We start from the raw sequence: 23,597 nt of genomic DNA, 5'->3' as shown, positions 1-23,597 counted from the left end.
ACGGAATCCAAACGGACAGGACCCTATTTCTACAATGGCCAAGGAAAACTCAGGGCGAGTCCTCTGGCCTTAGCTTAGATACAGAGCTGACGATGATGAGGAAAGCACTGTGTATCCATTTAACTTAGTTAACGTGAGTGTGTTTTACACTCCAGGGCCCTTGCTGCACCCTTGGGGTCTCAGCTTCCATCCACAGTGAGGTGTGACCTCAGCCCTGTACCTCTCAACCCTTTCTTAATCAGCTCCTCTCACGTTTCCCTGGATGGCACTTAGCACAATCTGTAACGACAAATTACATGTGTGACTTACTTGTCTGGCCCACTAGACATTAAGCTCTGGGGGGACAGGATCCACTCGTCAGCTTATCCCAGCACCGCACCCAGCATTAGGTACCCAGAAGGCACTCCGTATTGATAAGTGAATGGATGGGGCTCTCTGAGGCACTGCAGAAGTGGACTGTGTGGAGGGGATGTGGCTGAGTGCCTCAGGATGAGTTCAGCAGAGGAAACCACAGACAGACAGGTGGCAGCTATTTGAAGAAGCTATCCCTGGCTGACAGCAGCAAAATGCTATCCAAGTGATTGTGAGAACGGGCCAGGTGGCCTTCTGTCTGTGTTTCGCTGTATCTCCCTCATGTCCAGATGGCCAGGCCAGCACAGTCTGCTGGGTACTGGCAGAGAAACTGCATTCCAGCTTCTCTGTTCTCACTGTATTTTAGCTCCCGAAGTCCCATATCCCAGTGGTTAGAGCTCTGTTTTCAGATAATTTGGAACTGTCAGATAGTTAAGATAAAAAACCTCTCAGTTTGTTCTCTAATTCGACTCTCAAATTTGTTCTGATACATTAGATTTTAGGCAGGAAATCTACACAGAGAAATAACACCCTAAAATCAGATGTGAGCCTCAACAAATGCAACATATATTTTGTAAATTAAGTATTCTTGAATTTATCCGATGTAGATTATGGAAACTCAAAACTACGAATTCTAGATCTACAAGCCAGACGACTGAAGTTACCCACAGAGCAGGGAGACCCTTCCCAAAGTCTCTGATGCAGGGGCCCAGTGAATCAGGAGCAGCTGTGCCAAGCATTCCGTGTTCTTGAAAATCCAATCAAATCTGTTCCCTACAAGTTCTGTCTGCCATACCTGAGTGACAGCCCTGCTAATAAAAAAGATTACCATCTAACCTCCTCTTCCAGTACGCTGGCAATTTCCATTTTGTGAAGAGAATAGTTCTTTTATAATATACGTAATGACACTGAAATAAATGTTTTCAAAGCTTGGTTTCTTAAAGAGAGATTCACTCAGACTTTCAGCCTTCCGTAAACTTCTGAACAGTCAATGCTACCCTGCCATTCAGTAACAAGCTTCTTAAATTCTTCAGCATATCTAGACATACTATATTTTACATTTCTAATCCCTGAGAAGTCCTTACTTAAGGAGTCTGGGGGAGGGAGAGTTGTCAAAAGAGAAGGTTCTGTCAGAGAGAAAAACTAAGAGACTTGGGCCAGGAGCGAGCAGCAGGCCCCAAAAGGACAAGTGTAAGGAATCATTTATTTTTTAAAAGTACCTAATTACTTAATTAGTGTTTGTTTGCTTTCTGTATTGTTTCAAATGCCATCTGCTCTCAGGTTTGTCTAATGTTTGCCAAAGTGTTGTTATTTTTAAAAAGAGGTTTGATTTTGGTAAACTGGGAATGGAAAAGTACCTGCACTCTAGGGAATGGGCCCAGGGTACCTCCCCTGAGGCGGGGCCCTGCCCTGCAGACAGCGGGCCGGCATGTTACAGGCGCACACGCCCTGCAGCCCATCAGATGTTGGCAGATCTGCATGGACAATTTTTATCGTTTCATCTAAATAATGAGCTTCAAAAGGCAGAGGGCCGGGTCTTATATACTTTTTGAAAAAGAGGGAGAGAGGTATGAAGGGAGGGAATAGGAGAGAGAAGGAATGAATGAAATAATCGTTTCTTCAGGGACTGGTCTAGTGTCTACACGATGTACTGAGGCATTGAATAATCAGTTACTTCAGGAGTACCAATCAGTACAGCATCATTCCAGACTGGTCCAAAAACAGATTTTCTTGGTGGTGAAACAAATTCTTAACTATGTTTTTTTTCTGGTGATTATAAAGTTATAATGTATATTCTGACTTAAACAAGGGTGGTTTAGAAATTTAAGGTCTTCTTATAAAAGATAATTGATGCCAGATTATTTCTAATTCAAAGCCACTTCTTCTGTATTAACATTTTCCCTCCTTCTGTGGAACAAGACTTGGGAGAACCAAAAAAAAAAGATAATTGAAAAAAATGAAAGTATAAAGATGAATATACATATTAGATTTACTCTTATCACCTAGAGATATCCAGTCACAACATTTTGATATATTTCCTCAAAGGCCTTTTTCCTGTGGAGCCTTATTCTAGCCTCCTTTCCTATGGGTGACTAGGCCAGCCACATCCCTTGCAATTAGATGCAAACATTATATACAGATAAATTCAGTTTAAAAAAAACATTATCATATTATTACCTCCCCATTGTTTTTGTTTTTTTTTACCTCCCCATTGTTTTTTAAAAACGACTCCAAAAACATATGCTTTCACTGTCCCTTTCTACTGAACACATACATTATTCCTATTTTTTTTTCTTAAAAGTAACACTGCAGTAAACAACCTTGTACACATATTTTTGACCAAATCTCTTTTTCTTAGGATGACTTTCCAAGACACACACACATATATATATATATATATATATATATATGTTTCCTCATTTGTAAAATGGAAGATTAAAATAATACCTGCTTAATGAAGTCATTAGGAAGATAAAATGAGATAATGCTTATAAATCGCTAAATATAGTGCTTGGTGTCAAGTAGGTACTCAGTAACTATTTTTAAAGTCTTTTAAAGGCTTTATATATACTATCAAATACATTTGCCACACAACTTTCAAATTACAACTTTCTCCATTTCACTGCATTCCCAGTTTTCATTTAAAACCTTCCTCATTTAGTTAGCATCTTAAGAAAACCATTAATGGATAAAAAGATTCAAAGTGGCAGAATCAAGTGTGCGTCGAGGCTGTTTGTAAAGCTAACGAAGCACCGCGAATTTCACGACGGCACGGAAGCACTCCTGGGTCTCTGAAGGCATGACCGTGCCGGCTGAGGTCGGCTGGGCGTGGCCGCACTGCAGGGGGACCACCCTGCCTCCCCTTGGTTCCCGTTTAGTCACACATTTTTCATACCACCTCCTACAACATCCAAGTAGGCTGGCTGACTGGGGTTTGTGGTTAAAGGGGCCCCTCCCCGCCCCCTCCAACCAGGGCCACTTTTTCTCCCTTCTACATCCTGTATCCCAAGCAGCAGTTTTTGTTTCCGTTTCAAACTCCATTTAGTGTTGCCTCCTTCGGCTTCCTCCTCTCCCGCTTTAGCTCTGTTCTCCTTGCCAGGGGTCTTATTTCCCATCTTACTATGGTTAAAACTTCAAGCTGCAAAATTGGCTGTTAATTGTGGAGGGACCATTTTTAAACACTGAAAAAATTCCTTCAATTTTAAACATTTGATCACCTTTCTATTATTAATGGGTCTGCATTTTAAATATTGTCATGGCTGAGTGAGAGCACAGGTGATACCTCTTTTCTACATATCCAACAGTCTAAGTCTCAATTTTTCTGACCCTGTACCATTTTGCTGGGAAGATTTGCTTTTTTAAAGAAAAGACAGTGATAATTTTAAATCTGCAGAAGACTCCTTCCGTATTGCCAATTATCTTTGAAAACACTGGAAACAGAACACAGAAAGTCCTAAAGCTGTCAGTACTTGGAAAGAACAAGGAAAGTTAAGCAGTTTAAGGTCTTTCTAGCAACAGCTAATGTTTATTCAACACATACTACTGAAGTGCTTGGCCTTATTTAATTCTCATGCCATTCCTAGAGACCTCTTTTTATACCTATAGTTAGGTGAAGAACTGCCCCGGGTCACTGGGCTAGTAAATGGCAATGCCAGGGTATACATTCCCAGGCAGTCTTGGCTCTAAGCCACTAGGATGCCTGTCAATCCAACAGTACATATATCTTAATGTGCATATTTCATATGGAATCTTCCCATTTATTGTAGATGAGAACTTTTCATGGAACAAAAAGTAAAGTGCCTGCCAATATTTAGAATGGCATTAATATATGCTCGGTGACTGATACTCTCAGGTAATTACGCTGGCAGCCCCTTGGTTTAGGAAAAGCACAAACAAAGAGAAGAGACACAAGAGAAGCTTAGAGGCATAAAAAACTATGTTGGAGATGCTGTCTGGAAATGACCTGAACCTTCCTCAAAGGCTTGCATTTCCCACCCTCTCGGGCTGCACAAGCGGTCCCCTCCCACCTCCTGCCCCCCATTCATCCGTCAAGCAACTCAGGGTCCAGGACAGAGGGGAGCCCAGCAGGACTGTGGTGAGTGCGGCTTGCTCCTTGCCCTCGATGTGGGCATCACGGTCTTATCGCTACCTAGTGAGTGATACGTTTACCTGATCCAAGTCATTCCGCAGAGCAATTTTGCTGGTTACGAGTTCGTGGGCGAGGTCATCATTCTCTTGTTCTAACCTCATGCTGGCCTCCTGTAATCTGCGGTTCTCCCTCTGCAGAAAAAGAGCAACAGCCAGAGGTGGGCATTAGTGCCTGGAAATCCTGGCAGGAACAAATGGGACTGGCAAGGAGAAACAAGCAACGACAAAGTGAACGTTTGAAGGTGTCAAAGGAGAAGGCGCAGGAGGTACAGGAAGGCAGGAAGCTGTCTGGGAAACAACAGTGAGTTAAGCTAGCGGTGCAGACGCGGTGCTCCACCCAGTGAGACTTACAGTTTTCCCTGAAACCCTCCAGACAAGACTTCATTATAAAAAACATACCACAAATAGCAAAAGTTCCAAACATACCCCAGTCCTGTGAGGTTTTCATACAGACCTAGAACACAGACACAGGCAATTCTTTATTTGAAGCATGCACGTAATCCAACCCTTGACCCCAAAGGAAACAGTGAGACACAGTAGGGGTGAAAAGGGGGACCCACTAAATATTTCTTGCAATTGTTTTTCCAGTATCAGGGTTCAAACTAACCAAGTATATTTAAGAGCACTAAATTGGATTCCTGGGCTCATGACTTAGCGATCAACTGACATTTTTATTTTTTGGGTAAAAATACATTTACTTTTCTGAACAATTTTTGTGTTAGAGTAACAGTCCTTATAATGTCTCTAAATGTTTCTCTTGGTTTTTCAAAACTTCAGATTAAAAAATTCTGGGTAAAATAAATTGCTGACCTGTTTTTCTCCCCCCTTCAACTGCCAGGAAATACCTGAAACCAAAGTTACATGATGAAAGCCCGCAGTCACATTCTTATGAAGCAAGGTCTCCCCTTTTCTAGCCATCGTGAACCTTGTATGTTCACGTCTATTTTCAGAATAGCGACTTAGTGTCTTCCAGTCCAAATATCAAAAGCACTTTCTTTGTTACTATTAGCAGTTACAGAAGACTCAAAAGAGATCTTGACAGGAAAGACTTTGATGTGATGAGACCTTCCTGTTTTTCAGACTGACACTCCTACCAGTGTTTTCTGCAAGGGCGGCAGAAACTCAGACACAGCAGCATTGCACAACCAGAAGACACATCCGTGCCCTGGAAGGCAGTGTCTCACGGCACGGTGGGTGGGGTGAGGTGGATTTTAGCTCCTCTGGGACAACCCAAGGTTTCTTATATGGAAAAAGGAAAACCTAATTTCTTTTTGTTTTTTAAAGAAGGGCAAAAAAGCAGATGGTAAGGGAAAACAAAGGCCTGAGACCTTCATGGAGGCAGAGGGTCCTGAAATAGGGCCACCAGAGAAGCCAGAGGACAGACCTGCACTGTGACAGGGTCTATTTGTCTTCTCTTCTGGAAAAGGTGGACTGAGATAGTTGGGGAACATCAAAATGCTTTTGAAAAAGATAGCTACTGAAAAACATAAAAACAATCCCAGATTATTTAAGTCCTTTGAAATAAATTCATGGTAGAAGGACATAGAAAATAGCAGTGAAAAATTACTAATGACATTAGAAATACGTATGTTGTAGAAAATAGAAAGACAAGTTGATGGAAAATCCCATTTTTGTAACAACATAAATAACATTAACTGTGAGTAGTGGATTATTTTTATTGTCTTTAAAATGTTTCTAAGTTTTCTACAATGACTGTATAATAAAATACATGTGTTAAAAAAGAAGTTTAAAAAGTTGTTTAAAAAATAAAAAGTGATTCAGAATTTGAATTCTACTGGAAAGGATGAAATGCCTAAAGGAGAATTTTTTAAAGTCCATTCCTGTGCAAAGCTCATATTCTATGCAAAACTGTACTGGATTTTCCCCTGTGATCAAGAAACAATGTAACCCCCTCAAAAGCACTGCTTTGCCAGGCACTTTCCCAGAATATTCCTGAAAAGACAGTGTACATATTTGTAGGGGCCAATTGTACTCCTCAAATTCTGTCTGACCCCTCAGTCTGCACAAGTTCTACCCTGCCACAGAAGCATAATAAGAGGATAGACTAAAATATAAAAAAAGCCAGGTGTTTACAGCTCAATTATCAATCTTTGCTTAAGTAATGTGGATGCCAGCAGGGGCTAACATTAAGTCAGTCTTTCATTCTGATGTATCTTACCCCTTTGTGTAGAAACAACTCACATACTTATTGACGAAGTATTAGAAAAAATGTTTCAGAAATTTTTCCAATAAACGTCCTCCTTGCCAAGGAGTGAGCAGCAAACACCCAGCAATTTCGTCAGAACCTATTTCCCAATGCACACTGTGTCGGCACTGAAGAGATTGTTCTCATTTCTTGATAAATCCCTTCAAAAGGGGCCAGGATGAAACTACTTCAATACGTCTTTCTGAGTTAAGTGTCCTATTTCTACTAAAACTCCACATGCAGGACTCCAAGGTGCACAAAGCCCCCAGCTATTATTTACACGACATGCATTTGGCACAAGTGAAAATGTTGCAGCTACACCAGTTTCTCAGGCCACAGTGACACACTGAGGGCTGAGTTACCATAACCTCCAGGTAAGGGCCCACGAAGCTCATGGAAAAGCACTTTGTTCTAAGTATTTAAAAAACACACCAGGGAGGCTACTTCACAATTGCCTGGAGATAAATGTCTGATGGGTTATATTTTATAAGCAAGAGAGGTGAGTTCTGCTTCTGACTGGCAACTTCCCAATTACAGTGACTTGCAACTCGAACCCTTCCTTATAGACACGCAGCTAAGGGGACAGGTGGGTGGGGAAGATTTGGATGAAAGTATGAATGTCTGAGAGTCCCTAAAAAGCCAAACAGCCTAAGGGGCACACCTACTGGCTTTTGCTTTAGCAAGAAGTTTCTGTTCGTGTCTGCAAAGCAAGCAGCATGGTGGCAGTGTGAGACGCCTGATCTGCACTCAGACACATGGGAAAGCAAGCTGGGGGACAAAAATGCAGTATCGTCCTCCAAAGCATGAACCGGGGGAGGGCGGGGGGGCGGGTGGCGCATGTCCCCCCAAGTCCTCCAGTGCCACCGAGTGTAAGGTGGCGAGCCACAGCTGCTGAGAGGGAGACTGTCTGGAAGGCAAACTTGCCCACGCTCACCAAGAGTGAAAGGGTGGCTTCACTGCTTGGCTGTCTCTTCCAGCCTTCCCCGAGGAGCTAAAACTCTTTTCAGAACTGACTGATTCAAGTTTTTGCCTGTATACTGGAGTGAAGAAAGTGGAGTTTTGAAGGGCTTGGGGAAGCTGGTGACTTTGCTTGGTTCACTCTGAAATATTGGCCAGGACTGCCTATCCAAGGGAGGCTGAAGCCAGCCCCGTTAACCTCAAGTCAGTCCAGAGACGCTCACCCACCCTAAGTTTGCACAAGCAGATGTGCCGAATGCTCAGAGCCTATAAACAGAACAGGCAAATTGCTTCCCTTGCCTTTCAAAAAGACTGTACGAGATGCTGCTTACACAACCCTGTAACTCACATTGCACTGTTGTAAATATCCTCCATCTCACACAAATGACACCCCTGAGCAAAAAGCAGACAACTTTCCTCCTTGATTCCCTTCCCTGGCATAGAGGACGGGCAGTTGGGAAAGTTTAGTTAGTAACTTTTGGGAGGAGGATACTGCATTTTTCAAAGACAGACATTGATAGTACAGACATACACAGATGAAAAACTTACCTCCTCAAAAGTCACAGACCAACTACCGTTTTCAATCATAGGTACAAAGACAATTGAAAAAAAAAAGAGTATCAAATGAAATTGCACACCTACTAATACAGTTAGGAAATGGCAATAACAAAAACAGATACTTGTTAATATTATTTGGTATTTTGCTTTTCCTTGGACTGTCTTATACTCTAAAACTGCAAACATTCACTAGCCACTGGGCAAGTCTCAACTCAGGAAGACTGATACATGAAGGCTCCTCTGTCTCCACAGTGCAGTTGCAGTCTGCATGTCTGTGAACATGCGGCCTGGGGACTATTCCCAGCTACGGGGTGCATTGTTTATGCTGTGTTCGCCAAGTTGGGTGGAAGGAACTTCCTTATATGACAAGGTCGGCAACCTTGCAAAATAGTTCATCTTCAGGCCACGCAATGAAATTGCTGGGTGGGGGACTTCATGAAAAAAAATGGATCCCAGGTCTCCTTTGTAGCTAAGGGCTGAAGTTGGGGTGAAGCAGTAAAAGGGATGGTAACTGTCACTGATTCCAAGATGAGAAACCAGAGAAATATGAACTGGCAATTTCAAGAAAATAAACTAAGCCTTAAAGGAAAAAATGATGGGGAAGGAGTGGCTTTAGAAGCTCTAGATCTGTATTTGGGATGTGTTGTCTGTTGCTAGAGTGAATTTTTGGCACATGTTTTTAAATACACTTAAAGGTCAGAAGAAAATATTTTTCCTAAAAGTACAAGTTTATCAGTAATACACACTTAACTCTCATATGCTTTCTTTTGGATATCTCTTTCAAAAGAGACAAAAATCATATTCAAATCTCAGTGAATGGTTTTTTGGCATTCAAAGACAAGTGCCTAAAGGTGAAATGTTTAAATCTCTATATTGTCTTTAAATGAAGATCTCAAAAAGAAAATCAGGATATTAAAAATCATTTTATGCTCTTTCTTCACCCAACATATCCAATTTTATCTTTCTGGTGGAAATTTTGAAAACCTTAAATGTTAGATTGAAAACAAAATTGTCTCGGTAATAACTAACTGGCAGTTGGCAAACCAGACTGCATTTCTTTTAGGATTTAGAAAACAATCTTAGATTATACTCTAGCACAGGGGTCAGCAAACTTGCAATGTAAATGGCCAGATAATAAATATTTTAGGTTTTTGGGTGATATGGTTTTTGTTCAGACACTGAACTCTGCTATTGTTATGCAAAAGCAGTCATAGCTAGTAAGTACACAAATGGGTGTGGCTGTGTCCCAATAAAACTTTATTTAAACAGGCAGTCGGCCAGATTTGGCCCATAAGCCATGGTTGGCATCTCTCTGCTCTACTCTAGTATACAAAAAAATTTTTTTTAAAGCAAATGGGTTACAGATGATGTAGAAACATATTAGTATGATGTAGTTTTCTCAGTAATAGAAACAGGAAGCAAAACTTACTGGAAACTGAAGAAAAGTTTTAGAGAATTGTGAAGATATCAATATACATACTCAGAAATTCTTAATAGGCATGAAATGTATACCTTCCCCAAGGGTTAAGTATAACTCAATCAGCAGACAAGCATGTTGAGAAACCATCTTCTCCATCTCAGCTAAGCTGCTCAAGGAGCCTCCAGAGGGTTTAGGGTGGCATTCTCCCCCATCCTACAACACTCTGTTCACCAGATCATCCAAGTGCAAAGAGTCAGAATGGCAGCCTTCTCAAGTTTATCACTAGTTATCTCAGGCAGATAGAAACCAACCTCTCGACTATTACTATTCACTAAAAGCTTATTATTTCATAACATAAATATTTCCAAAAGCCAACAGTTTCTGTGATGTGGGAAAAGTAATAAAATGTAAGTGCATTTCCACTGGTAGAAACAAATTTTTCAAGGATGGATTCACTTATCTTGACTTTCCTGAGGAAGAGCCCACCACATAAGAAAAAGGGAAATCTTTTTTTTTTTCCAGGTAAGCAGTTTAGCAGAATTTAAATTTCTCTACTTGTCAAATTAAAAGCAAAATTGCTTTAAATTTTTTCATTAGATATGCAAAGATGGAAATAAGCTTTACTTGAAGTATTTTGTTTTGTTTTTACGATGTATAATTAAATGGCTTAATTTTAAATTACATGCAAGGCCAGTTGCTCTACAGAAATTAGTATGTGCAAGAAAAACTTTTTGTAAACTCAGAGGAATCATTTTCCCCCTGTTTGAATTAAATTTTGATAAAAAATTATTCTGTCTCTCAAAATGAAGTTAAGCATTCTAAATTTAATTACACTGAGCATGGATAAGATATTTCAAATGGCAATTACATATTTATAATACTATCTGTGTACCAAACCCAAGAGAGGTTAAGCATTCCTGACTCTTTCTAGGATTTGCCCATCCAGAACAGGTAATAACATATCACTCATTATGCTTTGGGAGATTCACTGAATTTAATTAATCAGCTGTGCTTTTTAAGGCTTAACCCAATTCTGTGCAAGTAGTTCTTTAATTAAAAAAAGCATATTATCTTCCAGAGGTAGATGAAGACTGTAGTTCTCTATAAAATACTATCAACAGATTACATCATTAGAAAACCAACTTTCCCCAAATGGAAACAATTCATCTCCTTAAAAAGAAAATAATATTTTAATTTCTGAAATTGGTAAATGCTTATTAGGGGCTTGGCTATTAATTTTTAAGATGTACTAAAACACCAACATATATTCATGAATGTTTGTTTTCTGGGGACTTGTATGAAAATGAAAATGTAAATGATTTATTTCTACAGATAAATTTTTATATTGTACTTCACTTCATTTGAAATCAATCAATAAATTTACAAACCAAAATATGAGTACATAAATGCTTCTATATAGGTTTGGCTTAATGACAATAAAAGAGGCCTGAAAGAAATATTCTACATTCTTCTTTTAATAGTTTCTTTTCTATATCTGGGAGTCTCATTATGAAGATAAACAGAAAGAGCACACCAAAGGCTGTTAGCAGTCATTACGGAGCTTGCTGAGTTTCAAATATAAACTGATGCCAAGACCAGGTAGTATAGGTACTATGTATACAACTGCATAGCTTATGTACGTTCATGTATGTGTATATATATATGAAGTAAATACATATGTAGGTATGAAAATGAATGTACTATATTGGCCTTTCCCCTATAAATGTGGGTACACATAGGATATGTAGGCATTAAGTAGCTACAATTCAGACACAAAGGTCTGACCTTTCACATGTCTGACCTCTGGTGTGACTTTATAAAAGGAACATGGTGGGCTAGATGCCAATCTCTTGGAATATTTCGTTCGTTTTTTTTTTTGAGGTATAATTCACATGCCATAAAATTCATCTTTTTAATGTACAATTTAGTGGTTTTAGTATATTCACAAAGTTGGTTCAATGAAATAAAAAGTGAACATTTCCAGGACACAGATCTTATTTTTGACAGGATTAAATTTACAAGACGCTAAGAGGTATTTTCTAAGACACTTTCCTTCTTTAAGATAATTATAATTCGCTTCTTAAACTAGATATTCAATATCTGAGAGAACAAATCTGTTGATGGTTCGAAACTATGTTGCCAATTGTCACCTTGAAAACGTGATTCTAATTTGAGGACTATAACTTTACCAAGTGTATCACCAGTACAAATGTCTGGACATTATTAAAATAGCATAGAGATATTAGTTGTTGGATATATTGATAAGCTATTGCAATAATACAAAAGAAGTTAGCTATAGAAGGTATCTGATATACATCAACAGAAGAAGCCACAACTCAAACTTAAAAGTAATGTTTTCAAAACAAAAACAAAAAAAGTTTAATTCTACTTTGACCTCTCAGTAAAGATTTTATACACTTATAATCTTATGAATGATGAGTACTTTTTAAAAGATAATATGTATTGTACTAGTTACACATGCCTGCTTTGACACAAAAAGGATTTAACAATAAGTTCAGGCCAGACTGATTTTAAGTATACAGTTTGAGTCTTTCCTTGTCCGCTCTTCTATTTTAAAGCACTCTTCCTAGATTTTATTCATAACGATGGCCCCAATAAGAAAATTAGAATGATACAAGCAGTAGGAGAGCTTCATTTTGGACCTTAATAATATTTTATAATTACTACCTTCAAGCATTTCTAAGGTTGTATGCTACATGAGCTAAATTAAAGTTGATTTTATTGGCAGGGGTGGTAGTGGAAATTAGCTTTAGGCCTTATTCTGTGAGCACCTTATGTATTAACAGTTATTTACCACAGCAGTATGTGGAATTTTATTGTCCGTTCTTCAGCCAGTTCTATAAACAAGGGAAGAAACACACTGATGTTAGACTATTGGGAGAACTTATCATTAGAACCTGGGAGAAACATGAGAAAGATAATGAGGGGCTGGCAGAGCAGATCCATATAAATAGATACTTTCATAATACTTGGGTAATTTGAGGCAATAGGCCTAATAAGGCTAATAGCCATTTATTCAATACCATCTACTTGCCAGGTACTTAACTTACAACATCCCTCATCCTCACAACAATCCTTCAAGATGTTTATACACTATATGCTACATGGATGAGGAAGTGGCTCAATAACTATTCCAAGATGCTGAATAATGGTATAGGGATCAAAACCCCCAACTTGGATTCCAAGTCCTGTGTTTTGTTTTGTTTTTAAAGAAAGTCAGCATTTGAACTCAGATCTGACCACAAACCCATAAACTCCCTCCACCATGACCCTCTGTGAACCCCCCGTGGCTATTCAATTTAGCAATAGAGACAAGAAGCACTGTGCAACTACTGCTGCCCATGTGCAGCTCTCTGACCACATCAAGGCAGCTCTAGTTACCAAAGTGGAAGTCATCCCACTGTGGGATGTAATCGATGATCTATTCCAGCACCTTTTTTGGCAGGACATTTCAGCAATGGTGGTGTTTACGGCAAAAATACAACACTCTCTTATCTTAATGAACTGATGTGGACAAGGGAGGGAACCATTAACCATCTGTAGGAATTTGAAGAATTAAAACACATTGAAGAGGGAGAGTAATATTGGAAAAAGTAAGTTAGAAATCAGTGTTTCCCCAAGACTCCGTCATGGAACAGTGTTGCTAATCACCACTGAAGAGGTCTACCTTTGGGAAAGGGCTTATGTTTTAAAAATACTGCAATCAATGGAGATATTAAACAGAACTTTGATTCTGAAACTGCATACTGTAGGGAAATATACTGTTACCCATAAATTCTTTTGTGGAAATAAATGTTGCAACAAACACCATCAGTGTGAGCAATACACCTTTGTGGTTTTTTATTTTTCCTTCCAAATGAGTTTGTATTTTTAACATTTGCTACAGACAGAGGTCTGGAATATTCTTGTGCCAGTCTTGGAACAGTTCACCTTCTAAAAGTCTCTCTGGATGTGACCATACACAGTTAAAACAGTATTTTGCCATTTTCCTTTTTTTTCTCATTTTTGAAAGTAGTTGATAGCCACTTTCTTTCTTTCTCTTTCCCTCTCTTTCTCTCAGCTTCTCATGAAGATCCCCAGAATAAATGCAACGGGTGGAGTTACCTACAAATATACAAACTGAAAGAAAAGAAATATTATGGTTGGCTACTCAGCAGTCTCCTGCAATGAAAACATACCTGGACATTTAGCATAGTCAGAAAATGTCTAAATCAACCAAGAAGGAACATAGGGAACTGAACTCCACAACTGCTGTGCAGGATAAAGAAGGCACTCTGCTCTGACAGGCGGCCCCCGAGTCCCATACCTTGTATCTATCCATTGGGTCTTCCTGCTGCAGCTGGCTCTCCCGCATTGTCTGATATTCTTTCTCATATTTCTTCAGCTTCTTGGTTGGTACCTGCAGGGATTAGAGGAAGAGCATGTTAGACAAAGAGGTTACTGAGGAAAACATTTTCTGATGCGTTTTCTGATTCTAATGGAGCACCCCCAACTCAAAGTAGGGGAGAAATCTAGATCAGAGAGCAGGGCTCTGCAAGCTTTTTCTGTAAAGGTCCAGATAGTATACATACTAGGCTTTGTCAGCCATAGAGGCTACATGACAATTGCTCCACTCGGTTGTTAGTGCACAAAAGCTGCCATAAGTGATATATGAAAAAATGGAGTGGCTGTGTTCCAAAAGTTTACTTAGGAAAACAGTAGTTTGTCCATCTCTGTTCTATAATCTTGCTGATATGTCATAAATTATTCTTGTTAACGTATTTAACAGTGCTATTAATTCTGTTAACTACCTTTAAGTAAAACTCACCCAGAGGCTTCAACCGTGTTGAGAGGGAAAATAATTTTGCAAATTAAAAACTGAGCAACAAATTGTTTCAAATGGAGTTAATATACCAGCGAGAAAGAAGATTCTAAAGTTTATCACTGAAAACACAAGGCATACAGAACCACTGTGCTATATGATGTAACAGAAAATCATCTAAACAACTTCTCTATTTTTTGTTAAAATTGTTATCCTTAAAAGACAGCAGTCTACTCTTTCCTGAAAAAAGACTAGAATCTCACAGAATGTCTGAATTCTAAAAATAATAAACAAATGAGTATAGCATAGTATAAAGGCCACAGAATTTGGCACTAGATAGGCCAGGGTCTGAATGCCTACTATGTTCCTGTTAACTGTGAAACCCCTTGGCAAACAGGTATGTAGCCATTCTTAGGCTGAGTTTCTTCATTTATAAAATGGCAGGCAAATAAATTTCTACTTCATAATGATTGTCAGGAGAATTAAGGGATATAATATAAGTAAAATTTCTAAAATAATACCTGGTGCACGGACTTTTTAAAGTTATTTTTAAATATTCAATAAAGTTAATGGGTTATTATCTACTAGAGTCCATTTATATCAGATTAAGTCTGCTTTCAGGCTTTCCTTGGACAATAAAAATTATATAATTCCTTTAGACATCAAAGTCTTCCCTCAATGTTTAGGTCCTAAAGGTTAAGTGACTAGAAATTAAGAAAAAAACTAATTTTTAAAAAGATAACAAATGTGTTATTTTGCTGAATCCCTGGGGACTCAGTGACGGCAAGGAGGAGGTGTTGATGCCCCTCAGTATCTGTCATTGTACTTCCACCAAAGTCATTTGGCCCATATGAGGCCCTCAACAGATTGTTTCTTGTCAAGTTCAAAATATGGCATTACACAACATGTACTATGTGTATGACAGAAAGCAAGACAGAATGCAAAGCACCCAGAATGACTATAAAATTATCTTATGGTTTTCTTGGTGAGTGTTAATTCTCTGGAATCCAGCCAGAGAATTTGTTCAATAAAGAGCAAAGACATCACGTGCCATTCCCCATCTTTCTCTAATTGCTTTGTCCTCCCCATCCTGGAGCACTCTGAAGTCCTGGATTGTCTGCTTCTCACCACTACTGGCAAGTTTTACCAGCTTAGTCCAAACTTGATAGACAGTCTAAATCATTCAACAACTACGTGATGACAATATTCATCCAGCTGATGGGGGAAAGTCTCCCCAAACAAAAAGGAAGGACATTTTCCAGGGTGTAACTGAACTGCAAAGCCACTGTTGAATGTTGTCATGAGGAACTACAATCCTTTACTCCCCCATCCCAGAGACCTTCAACAGCACACTGTGACCAGTGGAGCACAACCGGGAGGGAAGCACCACCTTCCAGCTGTGTGGCCTCAAGATCATCAGACAAACAACAAGGAAAATACACACGACTATGTGCTAACAAAGCAGCAGCAGCCACATTATTTTTCTTGACTTTGAAGGTGCCTCAGTTTCCTCTAGTTTTCTTTTCTCTGTCTGTATTAATTCCTACACTCTGGAGAAATAAAACAGACTCTCCAGATGAAGGAGCGAATCACTAGTACTGAAGTAGCCCTGAAACTGAGGAAAAAAGGGAAGAAAGTTCCAAGTTTTAAGCAGTGACAGGTGTTTTGTATGACAGGGGGGTCAAGGGGAGAATTGAGAGCTATGTACCATGTCTACTCCAGCAGCCACTCACCCACAAGATCACAAGTATTTTGCTGCTTTTGCAATTGAACACTCACACCAGTGGGTACCAGGATGTACATCTGTCCTATATATGCAAGTATTTTCTACATGGTTTTAAAATGGAACCACTTGCCAAGAACTGAACTACATATAGTAAGCTTATTCCTAGAAAATTTCTGAAACTATTTAAGAATTCAATCTATTACTGATATACTTTACATGTAAAAGAGTGTCCTTTTAAAAGTCATTCCTGCTACTTATGTTGAGGCTCATTTCTAAGTGAAATTTTTAAAAAATGCATTAAACACCCTCAGTAAGCTGATCCTTTACCATATGGCTGAGATTCTAGGATGTTTGGCTTCATCTTGTTCAGGAAAACAGAGCAGGTTCCCAGAACAGTATGTTGCTAGGAAACCTCCCAAGCTTATTTATCTTGGGCTGTGGGGCGATATTGAGCATCCACCTGTGACTGGAACAAAGTGAAATGGGGAAAGGGTACAGGAGGAAGGCCAGCTGAGATGAAACTCCTGATATTCAGGAGATAACCAAAGAAAACAGACTTGCCATTTTTAAAACTATATTTCAGAACAAAATTGATTTTACTTAAGAGAATGTAATATTGAGCTTGAGATTATTCCTTACCAGAAAAAGAGACAGAAAAACCTCCTTAGTATTCAGTTTTAATCAGAAGAACAAAAAGTCATCAAGAATTATTAAAACTGAAACAATCTATTATCTTAAGAGCAATATAAGTATCTCACTTCTTAGGTTAAATAAATGTAATGTAAGTGTGCACTTGAAGAATGTGTTAAGAACCCCCAATCCTTTTAACAGTCTACCTAATTTGGAGTCGAGTTCTACTAACCATCCATCTTCTGCATGTCCAATACCTCATAGTTGGCTAAATTCAGGAAATGTCCTCCAAGAATCCACGATTGTTTGATAAGTACAACTGATAATGAGCACTCTACAGTTCAAAATGGTATTTATTAAAAACAACCAGAAAGTAGAACCACCCCAGCAAAACAACTCTTATTGAGCGCAAGCGCCATCATTTAAGTAATCAGCCAAGATTCAACATTTTGGACTTGACAACTACATTTAAGGAAGGCAGCATTTAAGACAGAAGCAATGTTTTCATCATTACGATATTCAGGTATTTCATGATGTGCTCGGCCCTGACACTTAAGTTTGTAACACGACTATTTACACAGAATTCATATTGAAGCTGGAGGGACCTTTGGAGACTGTCTGGCACAATCCCTTTCTTCAGGATGAGGAAACTGAACCCCTGTGGCTAGAGCACCAGACGGCCCAGCTGGCTGTGGCGGAGAATCTGAGATATGGGCAGGTCTACTGTCTCTCTGGCCTGTACGGACAAGTGTTTCCCAAATGTTAAGACATTTGAATACCATTATTCCATTATTTTTGCCATCTCCAAACATATTTTACTATATGTTCTTTAAATCAACTAATTTTCTTACCCAAATTTACTTTATAAGAAAACAATCGATTTGAAAGAGTCAGTACAGACAACTGGGGTAGGCAGAAAACCAGCCTCCCAAACACGTCTGCTTTCTACTCCTCAGAACCTGTGAAGGTGTTCTTTACACGGCAAAACCGATTTTGTACATGTGATTAAGGTTAAGGATCTCAGATGGGGAAATTATCTTGGATTATCTGGGTGGGCCCAATGAATCACACAAGACATTAAAAGAAGGCTTTTCCAGACTTCAGTCAGAGGACATGTGACAACAGCAGCAGAGCCAAAGGAACTGGATGTCGCCAGCTTTGAGGCTGGGGGAAAGAGGTCTGTGAGTCAGGGACTGTGGGTGACCTCCGGGAGCCGGGAGAGATGAGGACATGAACGGATGCTCCCCAAGGGCCTTCAGAAAGGAATGCAGCCCTGCTGACACTGATGTTAGCCCACTGAGACCCGTATTAGACTGTAGGCTACAGAACTGAAAATGATACGTCGATGTTCTTTAAAGCCTCTAAATTTGTAGGTATTGGTTACGGTGATAATAGGAACCTAATACAACATATCATAAACAATAGCTACCATTAATTGAGCTACTGCTTACAAACAAATCTCAGCTGAAAGTCTTAACACTTTTGCTGAAAGCAAGATTAAACTTCCCTGCCCTTCATTTCACAACCAATAGTGAATTTGTAAAGTTGTGTTACAAATTCCAGAACAGCAAAGTACACAGCAGTAAGCAAAGACAAAAACAACTTCACCCCAGCCAGGCAGAGAGTCACCGAGTCCCTTCCTACCACTCCTCTTGTATCACTAATGACAACTGGTTGTGCTATTTGTTCAGTTGCTCCCAGTTCATGATGCAGACCTGTGTGATGTCCATTGTTATTTTCTATTATGTTTCACCATATTGCATTTTTCAAATGCCTGTTTAGACCTTCTAAAAATGATTTCATGACCAGCAGTCTGAAGGCCACTGCACTAAATCAAAGGGTTTTTTCATCTATTCCCCTGAGGATCATACAAAGCCACTGAGGAGGCTTTCCTAACTCCCCTCCTGGTGGCCAATACTGTCACCTGCCATTACTGATGAAAATGGGTCCTAAGCACCTGTTTTCTAAATACACAGCAAAGGAAATACACAGCAAAGAGCTCAATGAACTTAAGGGAAAGGGCAGTGGTGGGGAGCATTAAACAGTGACCTTCAACATTACAGGACAGAGGAAGCACAACTGTACTAACCTACTAACCTGCTTTTCTCTCCCAGTGTTAATCATGCTGGTCTCAGCTGGAGACAGGGGAGGGGAAGACTGAAAAAGAATGGGGGCAACTTTCCTCATTTCCCATGCTCTCCCTCTTCTTGTCATTTAAAGCATGTATTCCTTCTTTTTATGTACGACTGATGGAAATCATACACATATATAATTTTTGTTACATATCAATTAATTTTACATGAGCTTCCCTTAATGATCTTTACCTCACTAATCATACCTACCTGGGTTATTGCCTTATTTTGTATTACTGCTTTAATTTTACATTATTTTGAATACTCCTTTTAATATCTGAATTTCTTCTCCTCTTACATACAAGATTTGCTTAGGTTTCCTGATTATCAAATGTGACCTTTAACATTCAAGGTGTTCAGGTACCTTGAAACAGCACACATCTTCAACTCTGGATTGTAATTCGTGTCATACTAGAACTCTTAAGTAACGAAGTTGTAGCACTCTGATTATATTAACTTCAGGAAACTTAGACACATAAAAGAGGGAAACAAGACAACATGCCAGAACCCCTGGGTGGAGATTTTTCAGCCTGACCTATCTCTGCAATGTAGATGGCATGATCTTCAGCATAAGCTGATCTTCTGGAATGGTACATCAGTTTTGTGAAAAAGTTGACTCTGAATTTAACCAAGAAAAGAATCGAGGAGCTACTACTGTTTCTCAAGGCAGGGGGCACCTTGGGTGGGGGTTAGACTCCGTGACCCCTTTCTGAGGCCCTAGCATCCTTGGCCCATTAATCCTCTCACCACTTCAATGTCAGCAGTGCCCTTCAGTCACTGTGACAAGCAGGATGCCCACACACCTTTCTAAACCGGGAGGGGAAGGCACCAGGGGATGGGAAGTGTGAAGGGTCTGAGCTCGAGAGAAGTGGGATTCCCACAGCAGAACTGTCAACAGACACAAAGGAAGGCCTGACCAATGCTCCCAGTTTCAGCGCTGCGCTCATATAGATTCTCACATCTCTGGCCCCTGCTGTTCTGGATCTGGAAAAACATGGAATGTCTTCATGTCAGAGGATTTCCTGACAGTGTTAAAGCCGTAATTTAGAAAAGTCTATATATACTTAAGCCTCCTAACAACTCTGTGAGGTAAGTATTATTTGGATTTTTCATATTAAAAAACTGAAGAGCGGTAACTTGCCCAAGACCATAGGGCTGGTAAAGACAGGCAGAAGCGGGCCCCAGGCAGCCAGCCTCGGAGGCAGCCCTCGCTGACGGCTCTGCTCTGCTGCCTGGGACCAGGTGATTGTGGCAAAGAAAGTTCCTCAAGAAGTTGACAGTTTGGATACAGGGCCAAACATGTGTCTAATTACCACATAGTTTTAAGTGCCATAAGAGAGGTTCACAAAAGGTACAAGGGTGGCCAAGAAGAAATCTGTTGGAGGGGGTGGGGAGCAGTGAGGAGGATTTTCATGGTGACACGTTTACATCAGCTTCCTTGCTGGTTACTAACATCGGTATCTCCCCTGTGCTAGATTTTAACAATGGGTCATTCGCTTGTAAGAGCTGTTATTGAGGGCTTGACAAATGGCCTCTCCATTTCAGAAATAAAACATACAAAAATATTTACTGATGGATGCAAATGTGGGCAAAGTAAATCACTCTTTCAAAAAATGGTTGATGAGATCTGATTATTTTCCTCATGGTCAGAAGTCTGAGTGCCTAAAAAATTAACAAGCCAAAGGTACCAGCTATTAGGTATTGCTGTTGCTCATTTCGGATAATTTCTTAGGATGAATATAAATGATCCCATTTAATATATTAATCATTGGACAGAGAAAGAAATTGGAAAAATAGGTAAGAGATATAGTACCACATTTCTTGGTGATTTGGGGCTGGGGGATTGCTGAGAGTTTCCAATGCAGTCCCTTCAGAAAGGGCTTGTCAAGATCTGAACAGGAAGTAGGCCAGTGGTAACCTTAATTCTAGCAGACAGTTTGCAGTAGGCTCAGGGACTTGGGAAGAAATAGACAGGAAGCAATCAAGAGAAGACGACATCTAAGAAGAGGGACCATGCTCTCTTTATAGGTTTCACTTAACCCTTTTCAAAGTTAGTGTTCAGTAAAAGTAGCTCGGCCCTTTTTGAGCTTTTAGCACTACAAGGTGCACGAGCATCATCAATGGTATTTAACCCTATGGGACCAAGAGGAAAAATCCTTCAGAGAACATAAGAACCTATAAATGATCATTAATTGTATTCTTTTCATAGTTGAGATGTAACTGACATATAACACTATATTAGCTTTAGGCGTATGATGTAATGATTTTATATTTGTATATATTGCAAATGATCACCAAACAGCTCTGTCTTGTGCACAGTCACAAATTAGTTTTTCTTATGATGAGAGCTTTTAAGATCTATTCTATTGGAGACCTTCAAGTATACAGTGGTGTCACCATGCTGTACATCATATTCCCATGACTTACCTATTTATAACTGGAATTCTGTACCTTTGGGTCCCTTCATCCATCCCCCCCCACCTCTGGCAATATTAACTGTATTCTAATACTTAAGAAACAGAATGGTTTCAAAAGTGGGGGACAAGGGAAGTACTTATTTCCTGCAGTAACTCTAGCCTAATGCCCAAGGCTTCTAGACTTCAAATTACCAGGCGCTCTTTCCTTAAATTCCATACATTGCTGTCACAGAGCTGTCTTGCTGTCATCTCACCTGGCGTGTTCAGCTCTCCCAGTCACACAAGTGTCACGGTGCACACAGCTGTGACAGGTTCCTGGGCTTATGCATAGTTGTATGATGTAAGTCACTTTCTAACATTTATGGCATGCTCCTGAATGTGGTGTGCTCATCCAAGTATCTATGAAAGCTTCTGAAATACCAATTTCCACTTTCATTCCCACATTCTGACTTACGCTGTTTGGTCCCAATGCTTTAAGAGACTCTGCATTTTATAGAAACTGCCTCTCTGTTCATTTCTAATTGCTCATCTCCAGTCCTATATATCTAATCTTGTACACTACCTTTATGGAATTCCTTGGCACTTCTGCTCTATGCTTCGCTATCAAAGATAATATCTGAAGGTAGGGTAATTTCTTTACTAGCTATGTGCAGCCAACTCCTAAATGTTTAGTTTCCAGCCCAGGACTTCTACTGAGTCCAACCTACATATCCAACTGTTAACTTCATATTATCTTTTGGATGTTTCACATTTGAAGAATTTTACACCTGGACTCATGACCCACTCCCTACCTCCAACCTGTTCTTCCATTGTTCATCGTGCATCCAGTTACTCATTCCAGAAGCCAGAAGTCACCCTTGACCTTTCCCCACCATTGTGAAATCAATTACTAGATTCTATAAAGATTGCCTCCAAATATCTTTCCAGCTTTTCCTCTGCTGAACCTCATTGGCACTACCCCAGTTCAAGCCATAAGCACCTCTCATCACTGCAGTAACCTCCAAATGGGTCTCCTTGTCCACACGTGCTCTGCTCCAAATCCTTTCTCTACTGGGCAGTCACCTCTCTTTCAGGATGCAAATCTGATGTCATTCCCCTTCCTAGATTTTTCAATTGCTTCCTGCTGCACTTAGGATATAGAGAGAAATACTTGACATAGTTCTGCCAGCCCTAAAGGACCTGGTATCCACTTCTCCCTCTCAGTCTTTATGCAAAATCTCCATAATTACCCCAGGGAGTACATAAAAGGACACACATAGGTGCAAAAGACAGTTATTAGAATTTCTAGTTTTTACCTTACCAAATCTCATCTTTTAAAAATGTCTTTATTTGTCGTGGTCATGGATAGGAAGAATTAATATTGTCAAAATGGCCATCTTGCCTAAAGCAACCTACAGATTCAATGCAATTCCTATCAAAATATTGACAGCATTCTTCAACGAACTAGAGAAAATCATTCTAAAATTCATATGGAACCACAAAAGACCTTGAACAGTCAAAGCAATTCTGAGAAGGAAGAATAAAGCTGGGGGGATCATGCTCCCCAACTTTAAGCTCTACTACAAAGCCACAGTAATCAAGACAATTTGGTACTGGCACAAGAACAGACCCATAGACCAATGGAACAGACTAGAGAGCCCAGATATAAACCCAACCATATATGGTCAATTAATATATGATAAAGGAGCCATGGACATACTATGGGAAAATGACAGTCTCTTCAACAGCTGGTGTTGGCAAAACTGGACAGCTACATGCAAGAGAATGAAACTGGATTATTGTTTAACCCCATACACAAAAGTAAATTCGAAATGGATCAAAGACCTGAATGTAAGTCATGAAACCATAAAACTCTTAGAAGAAAACATAGGCAAAAATTTCCTGAATATAAGCACGAGCAACTTCTTCTTCAATGCATCTCCTTGAGCAAGGGAAACACAAGCAAAAATGAACTCATGGGACTACATCAAACTAAAAAGCTTCTGTACAGCAAACAGCATCATCAACAGAACAAAAAGTCATCCTACAGTATGGCAGAATATATTTCTGTAATGATATATTCTGTAAATGATATATCTGACAAGGGGTTAACATCCAAAATATATAAAGAACTCACACGCCTCAACACCCAAAAAGCAAATAACCCGATTAACAAATGGGCAGAGGATATGAAGTGACAGTTCTCCAAAGAAGAAATTCAGATGGCCAACAGACATATGAAAAGATGCT

The 23,597-nt window shown here is 39.6% G+C and overlaps 1 protein-coding gene across 12 annotated transcripts in view; it reads right to left on the bottom strand.

The window, feature by feature from the left end:
* RABGAP1L (RAB GTPase activating protein 1 like) overlaps positions 1–23,597 on the bottom strand; it is a 685,104-nt gene that overhangs the window by 16,399 nt on the left and 645,108 nt on the right. For 8 of the 12 annotated variants that reach the window (XM_073216782.1, XM_073216783.1, XM_037013728.2 and 5 more), the window contains 2 exons: positions 13,969–14,061; positions 4,522–4,632 (listed from right to left, as the gene is read on the bottom strand). In XM_073216782.1, the coding sequence (XP_073072883.1) occupies positions 4,522–4,632; positions 13,969–14,061 (204 nt within the window). Of the gene's footprint in view, positions 1–4,521; positions 4,633–8,212; positions 10,249–13,472; positions 13,782–13,968; positions 14,062–23,597 lie in introns of those variants that run through there. The other 4 variants (XM_037013726.2, XM_037013727.2, XM_037013729.2 and 1 more) reach the window with 3 other exon arrangements.

The sequence above is a fragment of the Manis javanica genome, chromosome 11 (genome assembly GCF_040802235.1).
Source record: "Manis javanica isolate MJ-LG chromosome 11, MJ_LKY, whole genome shotgun sequence".
Taxonomy (NCBI): Eukaryota; Metazoa; Chordata; class Mammalia; order Pholidota; family Manidae; genus Manis; species Manis javanica.
The sequence above is the reverse complement of the archived record's forward strand: the minus strand, read 5'-3'. Positions and strand labels throughout refer to the sequence as shown.